Source organism: Agelaius tricolor, unplaced genomic scaffold, assembly GCF_023055355.1.
Source record: "Agelaius tricolor isolate 1412-34295 unplaced genomic scaffold, bAgeTri1.0.p SCAF_9, whole genome shotgun sequence".
NCBI classification, from domain to species: Eukaryota; Metazoa; Chordata; class Aves; order Passeriformes; family Icteridae; genus Agelaius; species Agelaius tricolor.
Window position 1 is genome coordinate 31,236,792 of NW_027269269.1, and position 9,999 is coordinate 31,246,790.

At 35.9% G+C, this 9,999-nt stretch overlaps 1 protein-coding gene across 2 annotated transcripts in view; it reads left to right on the forward strand.

The window, feature by feature from the left end:
* CBLB (Cbl proto-oncogene B) overlaps window positions 1-9,561 on the forward strand; it is a 128,551-nt gene extending 118,990 nt beyond the window's left edge. For both annotated transcript variants that reach the window (XM_071433501.1, XM_071433502.1), the window contains one exon: window positions 5,770-9,561. In XM_071433501.1, the coding sequence (XP_071289602.1) occupies window positions 5,770-6,032 (263 nt within the window). In that variant the 3' untranslated portion in view covers window positions 6,033-9,561. The remainder of the gene's footprint in view (window positions 1-5,769) is intronic.
* The last annotated feature ends 438 nt before the right edge of the window (window positions 9,562-9,999 follow it).

Below are 9,999 nucleotides of genomic sequence, written 5' to 3' on the forward strand. Positions count from 1 at the left end.
TTTACAAAAGAATGAAATCATCAAAGGGTAACAGACTTAAGTTCTGCAATAGAGGTAGAAGTGGCTACTTGTTGTGTGTACTATAGCATCCATTTTACTAGCTGCCAAACTGAATGCTTATGTCAGTTATAGTGTTCCTTATTTTTTGAGAAAGGCAGAGATTTTCCTGACACCTTTCAATCTCATAAGGGATCAGAAGTACTGAAAGGAGCACAAGCATCTGATTTCCATCTGTTTTATTTCTCCTAAACAAAAAACTAGTAGCTTAACTTTCTAAAGTATTATCATTTTCTGTCTTTTTTGTTAATATGTTTGTCTGAATTTCTAAGAAGCTTTTAAGATGTTTCTTAATAAAAGAGCAAGAATCAAAACCACTTAAAATTCAGTCTTCCTTTTCAATGGAACAGGTACAGTAGAAACAATTCCTCTGCCAAAGAAATTTTGGTTATGGTTTACAGTTAACAAAAACAGTAAATTTAAAGGAAATCTACTAAGTGGATAAAAACAACAACAGTATTACCTGTACTTCAAAGTACCTTCACCAATTTTTAGACAATTTTTTTTTTCTTTAGGATGTGTATGGTACTTGGGGAAGGGGGAGGATTGGCCCAACTGCAATCTTTTCCTGTATGAAGAAACCACACAAAGAAAAAACCAAGGCATGTTTTGTACCATTAATCATTCTCCAGATAGATAAAATTTTGTGTAGAGACTTTTTATGCATAAAGAAAAGGACTTTTCTCTAATCTTTCAGTTGAAATAATCACCATTGTTCAAATAAAGCATTCCCAAGTGGAAAAAAAAAAGATATATTTTTTAATAGTAGTTGCAGTCTCCTTCTCAGAAATACAGATTTTCATACTGCTGAGGTATAGCGGGGAAAAAGAGTACATTTTTCCAGCTGAAATGGTGGGAAATTTCTGTAGCTCTCTTCAGGCTATTATTTTTTTAATGAATAGCATAATTGTGAATTAGTGTGATGCCTTTGATAAATACTATCTCTTTTGGGAGGGTATCTTTACAAGTATAGCTGTTTCTCTTTTTGTTTCCAGTTGTTGGAAGAAAAGAGTTATAATGCTTTATAAGTGGCATTGTGAGGGATTTGTCTTTAAACGCTCAGTCAATCTATTCAGGGTGTTTTGAGTTCTCTTATAATGCAAATTATGACAATGATGTAACTACTTTTAAAGCTATGGAGTTTTCCTGCAATTCTTGCACTTCTGTGGTAGAACCATTTTTAATTTTCCTGAATTACTGCGAGATACTTGCTAGTTAAGAACTTGGAGCTTTCTGGTGCTACTTAATACTTTTCGATCTGTTTCCCACGGCTATCTTCTAAAACGCTCACGTATCAGCTTTTGCTATAAATATCATTCTAAATCAGCATGATATGCAGCAAGATATTCCATTTAATTTCAATTAGATGAAAACTATGTGATAGATCATGTCATTCTCTTAATTGGAAAGTTGTTTTTACAGTGTCAGTAATTCCAAAGGACAGAACTGATGAGCTGCAGGATGAGCAGGTTCACCTTCATCTATGATTTAAAAAGACAATGTAGAGAGTGTAACTGTATTCAGAACTTTGCTTTTGCATTTATTCTGAACTAATCAGCTCACTTAAGAAATTATTCATTTCAGTGCTTTTGTAAGGTAATTCTCTGAACTAGCTGAAAAAGAAATGGAGTTCACTCTAAAATCTAATTATTATTTAGCTACTGGGTTCCTAGAGTAGCATGGGCAGTGCTTTAACTTCCCTGCTTCACTTTCACTGTTTTTAAGATTGCTGTAGTGATGTTTAACTGAATCCTTAAAGTCTACCGAGTAATTTATTCTAATTCAGATACCCAGTATTGAACACTTCAGAAATAGTACCCAGCCATACAACCCACTCCCCCAAAGGCATGGTTTCTCCAACTTCTTATATACAACTGTTTAAAATTAGTACAAAAAGAGCGAGAAAAGGAAATAGGACTTGGGGGTGCTGTGGATGAGAGGCTGGACATGAGCTGGCAACGTGTGCTCAGAGCCCAGAAAGCCAAAAGGATTGCATCCTGCTGTCCTGCATCCAAAGCAGTATGGCTAGCAAGGCAAAGGAGGGAATTTGGCACCTCTGCTGTCGTGAGACCTACCTGGAGAAATGCATCCAGCATAAGAAAGACATGGACCTGCTGGAGTGAGTCCAGAGAAGAGCACCAAGGTGATAAGAGGGATGGAGCACCTCTCCTGTGAGGAAAGCCTGCGACAATTTGAATTGGTCAGTCTGGAGAAGGGAAGGCTTTGGGGTGACCTAATTGTGGCATTCCAGTACATGAGGGGGAGTGTAGAACAAGCAGGAGACTTTTTACAAGATCAGGCAGTGAGAGGACAAGGGAGAACTGAAGGAGATTGGATGAGGTATCAGGAAGAAGTCCTTTACTGTGAGGATGCTGAGGCCCTGGCTCAGGTTGTCCAGAGAAGCCTCATCCCTGGAAGTGTTCAGGCCAGATTGGATGTAGCTCTGAGCAGTCTGGTCTAGTGGAAGGTGTCCCTGCCCATGGCAGGGGGTGCAGGATTAAAATATCTTTAAGGTCCTTTCCAACCCAACCCATTCTATTATTCTATGATATTGCTAATAATTAGAGTATTTTACCTAAACACAGCCAATAATAAGAGGGAAAGGAAGAAGAAAATTAAGCCTCTAATTGATGTCTGCTCTATTTTGCTAACTTAGCTATTCTGTAAGATACAGATTCAAATGATTGGTTAATATATTTGCCTGCTGCCTATTCATTCTCTCAGTTGGCCTTATGAAGATGCTTGCAAATTTGGATTCCTCTTAGAAGAATATTGTTCCAGGGTTTATTTCAGTTAACACTAGAGGAAATAATGTAATCCACAGTATTGCAAAGTACAAAGATCATGCCTAACAGCTTGATGGAGCAGCATGTGCAGTGGGTCCTTCCCTCACCTTCTCCCTGTTCTCTGAGTTCCTTAGAGTACATGTCCCCTGGGTGTGCTTTGTTCCTGTACCCCACTTAGGTGAGGTGTAGCTGCTTGCTACTGTTCCACAGAGGGCCTTCACAGCAAGCCTTGGTCACCTGCTCCTCTGATGCTCCTCAGGCTGTTGGTGAAAGACTGAGCAATCCAGGAGAAGCAGTGAGGGAAGAAAAGAAGGGCATTTCCCAGCAGAGAGGAACAGACAGTTGGCATTGTTACAAACAGCCTTCTCCCACTGTGCCATAGAGCTCTCACCACTTCCCTGTGCTTTTTAAATACCTACTAAATGAGCCTGTGTCTGCTTTTGTACTAACCCCTTACCTAAGGGTTCAATCTAGTGCTGAATTACAGAACTGGGAGCGGTGGAAGAAGCTGCTCGTGGTAGAAACTGCTAATTGAATTGCACAGTTAGAAAATCTATTGGGATTCTTAGACATCTGTGGTGGCTGAAACATCGGAGGATGGGAGGTAGGGAAGCAAAGTTCTGCTTAATACCTCTATCTCAGTGTCCAGATGGACATGCAGCTTAGGCTTAGGATCTTTAAGCTCAGGATCCAATATGATACCCAGCTTTAGCTGAAATTTTATATGGATGTGAAGATATTGAAAGAGATGTCAGCATTTAAAAAAATAATAATGGGAATTGAGAGCGCTGAAGATCTCAGAGTATCTGTGCTATAGAGAGATGTTGCTGTAGTGAGAATAAAATGCCTGTGCTTCAAATCTGCTGACAGAATTAAAAATGACCTTTCTAAATGATGTGACTGCTTAATAAGGTTTGTTAGAAAGCCTTAGTGAAGTGAAGATTTTAAACACGAAATAACTTCAGTTTTAAGCCTTTATTAGGCTGAGTCAAGCAAAAATATTCTCATGTAACACAAGCACAGGGAAGGATCTGATTTATGCATAAGGAATTTCTTCTGTACTTCAAGCCCAGGGGAAAATGCAAAGTTTGTAAATTTAATTTTGTTTCATACTGTATAGAAATGAAGTTCATAATGGAATATACATATTAAAACAGCTTGAAGGTTTGTGAAAGAAAAATTACTGGTTTTAAATAATGTGCCATTATTCTAAAGATAAAGAATATTATTCTTTTGCAGTCTTGAGTTTACTAAAATAAGTGAAGTGAGAAATTTGTACTTGTTTCTGATTCAGTTTTATAGTGATTAACCACATTTCCTAAGCTATAGTTAATTTCTCAGACAAGTGTTTCATGGATCTTCCACACCTTCATAGCAGGTTTGGATCTGCTTCAGAATGTTTATAATTTACATAATTCTTTTTATCTTCAGAGAGAAAAAAATCAAAACACATATAAAGTAGCCCTTAGTAGCTGTAGGTCTCAGCCCCTTACTGTAAATGTTTAATCAAATTTCTTTCATCCGTTTGTCTGTGGAATATCACCATCTTTCTAAAATATTAACTCTCTGAGTTAAGAAGTGAAATTAAATTTTATAGCAACATGCATCCAAATTGATGGAAAAACTAACTTGAAAGGAAAATACACCTGCATTAAACATGCTCTTGTGTGAACTGCTTTTATTTATCTGAAGTGTTTAATGCACTTGGTTGAATTATAGTTCTCTCTGTCCAGTGTTATGATAAGGTTACAACAAGAATACTGGATATATAACATTTCTTCCATGCCTAAAGAACAGTCTCTGAAGTACTTAACACTGGAAAATGCCACTGCTCTCAGTGTAAGTAAACAGGAAGTATCACACCCAGAAATTCCTCTAATTTATCTATCAAAGTCACTGTTGATAGGACTTGTTAAAACCATTTTTGAAGGATTAAAGACGTTCTAATTTTTTTAGATGCTTTGCTCTTGAAAGTGTTTTCTGTACTGTGCCTGCTTGTATTTAAGCTTCTTATTGTGGAATCAGTGAGGATAAAGGCGTTTCAGTAAAGTACCAAGTTTACTTGAGCACAGAACTCTTGACTCTGAGAAGATTAGCAAGTTTGAATATTAGCTTTTTTTTCACCAGCACATCATGATTCTTAGTCACCAGCATTAACTGTGAAGGTAACCTTTCCATAGAAGATAAGAAACCAGGAGATACTCCCATAGGGGCACTGGAGAGAAAGGAACGTGTTCTGTTCTCATCATGGGGACTAATAGGGCTGGAGGTCTTTTGGAGAAACCACGTACTTATGTACTTATGTTTAGCTGCTGTGCATGACATGAGTAGCAATTGAATGAACAGAATTTAGAAAGTGGACCAATAAGGATTTTTCTCCTTTAGGTGTATTTGTCTGAATTCCTCTTCGACACAACTTAGGGTCTTCAATAAAATTGTAATCCAGTTTGTGTTTGGGTTTTGCTCATTTGTTTGTTTTTGTAGGGTTTTTTGCCTTGGGCTTTTTATTTGTTTGTGGGTTTTTTATTAGTTTGTTTTGTTGCTTTGTTTTTTAACTCAGATATTCTCAAATTGTGGGTTGAGAGTGGAAAGCCTTTAAGAGTTTGAGTGGCTGTATTCACTCTTTCTCCTGTTCCATCATACTTTCTTTTTGTTCCAACTTTCAATAATCCAAATTGTAAATTGCATGTTCCTATATTATTATTATTAAAATAGTATATTGCTACGTTATTTCCATTTTGGACATTCTTGAGAACATCAGCTTCTGTCAAAATTTTAAAATGAGCTATATTGGTAAACTAAAATATTTCTTCAATTTCCTTTCGAATTTTACTCTTAAAACAGCTTCATGGGGTTTCACCAGCCCCAATTATAACACAGTCTTAGGCCAATTTATAATGATTTTTATCTCTTTTATTTGAAACAGATGGTTCACAAGCACCAGCCAGGCCCCCTAAACCACTTCCTCGGAGAACTGCACCAGAAATGCATCACAGGAAAGCATACAGCTCTGACAGTTCCATGGAAAATGTGGATGCAAAAATTGCAAAACTTATGGGAGAGGGCTATTCCTTTGAAGAAGTCAAGAGGGCACTTGAAATTGCCCAGAATAATGTTGATGTGGCCCGCAGTATTTTAAGAGAGTTTGTCTGTTTTCCTCCACCAGTCTCCCCGCGTCTCAATCTATAGCAGCATCAAGATTTTCTTGGAGCATATGAATTCTGCAGATACACATGTGGATTGGGGAATGAGAGGAAGAACAGAATGAAATATTTTTATTCATCCTTAGCAGAAGGGTGTTTGTTTCCAGCCGTTTATCAAAGGCTCCTGGCTGCTCTGATCAAGACTTATAAATATGCTGAGGCTTATGTATTTTTGCTAGCCATACTTTTTTAAATCAGGGTTGAACTTACAAAATAATTTAAAAAAAGTTTACTTCCCTAGAACTTTTAATCTGTGAAATGCTTTTTCTTGTTTACAAGTTGGCAAGTTACAGTTTTCTAGTTTGTGCCTGTACTATGTCCTGTTCATATTCCCTTGTACTTGTGGTCAGTTCTGCTGTAGCATTCCCAACAGTTTCCATGCTGACCACTCCATCAACTAAATCATCACTTTCCAGGAGTTCTGTTTTTCTTTTGGTCTTTTTTTTTCTTTAACAAGATGCTTTAATTGTTTTTTGCATTTCAGCTCATCAAATGCAAAAAAGTATGTGGCCTTCACTACTGATTTTTTTTTTTCTTCTGAGATTCCTTTGCTTTTGAGAGAGGAGATATCTGAATGTAAAATACATTATTCTGTGAACTGCCTTTTTAAAGGTATTTTGACAGTAATGTTGGGCAGCTTTCTGTTTAACAAGAATTCCATGACCTGAAGTCTCAAGGTCTTTATATACAGTTTCCACAAAAAAATCCCAACCAACAAATAAAACACTTCATGCAGCAGTGATACTGAGTTCTCACGTGTAAAATCTCTTTCAAAATTGAGTATTTGATTGCAGATGTTTAAAAAAATCCAAATGCACATGATAATACTGTGTTTTGATTACACACTAATGGCACCAATTCTTCATGGCAAGACTAAAAGGAATCTTTTTCAATTATATTAAAGGTATTCAGATGAATTCCAGTTCTAGATTCAGTAAAGTAGAATGCATTTAATGTTTTGTTTGAATGATTATCCTGTGGTTCATTGTGGCTTGGATCAGTTTGTATTAACTTGGAAACTTTAAATCTTTGCTGCACTGTTAATTCCTAATGCTACTGTAGCAATATTTTTTGCAAAGTTTTTTAATAACCTCCTCCCTCCCCTGTACACTTCATAATCCTCAAGGATGTGTTGAACACCCAAATTCATTCAGTCACTTTCCAGCTGCTTAGTTGGAAATATATTTTTGCTTTACTTGATTAGTGATACTCCAAACTTTGACATTTTATTTTTGACCCCAAATTGATGTAAGCCAATTTTTAAATCTTCCTGATTTTAAAAAAAGAGAGAGAAGACAATTCTATTCTGAGTATGTTCAAGTTGAGTCCAAATATTTCCAGAAAAATTCTTAAGACTGCTGCTTTCTTGGTTTTTTTTAGGAAACTTTGAAATTTTTCTTCTAATAGTATTGAACAAAAAAAAAAAAAAAAAAAAAAACACGTGGTATTTAGAATATTTTTCTCATTTTGATATGTGATGAGTATATGAAAATTTTCAGTGTGCCAGGCTGGGTGTGAGGTATATATTAATTAATCCCTTTCAGCTGTTAGTGTTCTCTTTCACTCTGAACAAGTGCTAGAATTTATATCACTTACAGGATCAGATCTCATCAGCCACTGTGTTTGTTGTAAAGATGTTTCGAAGACAGCACATGGCTGAACTGCAGGATTTGAAGTAACTGAGAACACCCGTTGGAAATTACTCTGCTATTTTAAAGTCCCTTTGTTTCATGAAAAAATTTGTTCTTAAAACTTATTATTTTGTAGCATCACAAAGTATAATATGGATATTGTCAATCTGTGTCAGTGATAAAAGGATGATCAGGAGAATACAGGGAAGAGCTGCTGCAGCATTTGGATATGAGCAAATGCTACTGAGTTTGTACATCTTCCTGTAATTGTTCATTCCTCAAGTACAGCTTAGGAAAAGTTTTGGTGTAAGTTATATTCTGGGCTTTTGGCTCAAGTTAATCTCTTTCCTCTGTTTTGGGAGAAAGTTTTGTAAAGTATGCAACCCTCTTGCTCATTTGGTTTGTTTGCAACATCACTGTAGCATTTTAGCTAGCTGTAAATTGAAAATGATTCAGGCTATTAAATTATACACTCTGGTTGTACTGGAATTACTGAAATGAGGTTCTAGCATAACTGCCAGCATTGCAATGATGAAAAAAAGAGCACTTTACAAGGACGAACAAACAATCTGCAGATTGAGTTTTGAAATTTTGAATTGTAATGAAGAACTTATTTTCTCCTTTTTATGCAGCAGCTTAGTATAAATTACATCCTTATATTTCAGTTAGAGGCTGGAACTGCTGCCTGATAGATTAAGGTTTTTAAAGTTTTCCTTCTTTCTGGTTGTGACCACCAGTGACACTTTTTCTTTATTATGTGTTAAAAAACCAAACTTGATTAGCAGTATTTTGAGTGGTAACTTGAAAAGATTTCCATTAATCTTTAAATGAGTGTGCTAATAGCACTTCTAAATAGTGGAAAGTGCAGACTGTTTCAAACCTGTTCTGGTTAAAGTCAAACAGCAAAATTGCTTTGCTAGAGTGTTGATGTTTACTCTGCAGGAATTAATAGGCTTAAAATAAATTAATCTGGCTGCAGTCTAGTTCTCTGAAGACATAGTTCTCTAAACATATTTTTAACCTTTGAAAGACTTAAGGGTTTGAGCCTGGCAGTGTGTTATGCACTTACATAACTTCAAGGAAGACTGATTTGAATGAGAGTGCTTGGGTGAACAAAGTTGGTTAAACTCAGAAACATTTGAAGTCTTTAGACCATCCTTGTGTTGTCTGTTGGCCTCACCTTTTCTCTCCTTTTAGGTAAGTTACTGCATTTTAAGCAAATTGGCTGAATCAGAAGTTGGGCAGAGCAAGTGGACATCAGCAGCACAGATCTTTGCCAAAGGCTATGCGTAGGAAAAATTTAAATTGTGATAAAGGAAACTAATATAATTAGCCATGTTAATGGCTTGTCTGGAACCCTAAAATGGCCACTGGTAAAATTTGTTAATGTCCAGTATCTCAAGAGTGCATCTGGCACAGTTTTTTTACAATGTGAATTTAGGAAATTTTGTACCAGGATCATTTCTTCTGTTGTACTTCTCTCATTTTCAGCTTGAAGCTTTACTTTGCACTGACAACTCTGACCTGAAATTTGTGTCTTAAATATTGACAAATTTTGAAGCAAATGAACACCATATTCAAAGCACATTCAGGTGCTACCTGATGACCTGGAATATAGCGCTTTTAGGAGTGACTTCTTGAAAAAGGACTTCAGCAGTTTCCATTTTGAAGGATTTTCTTTCAAATAACTATTTTATCTGAAAATGCCTTTTATAAACTTGTCTAATGTGGCACATTTAGTGATGTGTTCAATTAATTTATATTTTATTCAACATTCTTTTTAAATTTTGGTTATTATGTATGCTCAAGTTCTTTATCTGTTCATGTAAGGTATTTTATAAAATTAATGTTAAGAGAATGTTGGGTTGGTCCATGATTTTTCAAGACTCTGTCTCTGTTACTGAATATTACCACTTTTCATATGATGCTTTAGCAACATAACCTGTCCTGTGTCGGGGCCTTAAAAAACATTGTTTTGTAAGCCACAAAAATGAGGCCTTGCTCTAAAATAAGGTGAATCATTGCTTTGAGCCATGTACTTTTCATCCCCATACATTACCTCATTTCTAAATTTCAGTAGTAAAAGTTAATAAATTGGCAGTAATTTTGGAATGTGCATGTAATAGTTGTATAGCAGAAAGATGGTAACCATTAAATATTTAGAATCCAAAGTGGTGAACACATAGTCCGACTGTATATTAATTTGCAGGATTTTTTTTCCTGAAGAAAATTACTGTAACTGACACTGATACTTTTTTAATATCCTGTGCATTTACATTCTCAAGCATTGTACTCTTAATGTCAAAAATATTTTAGCTGTGT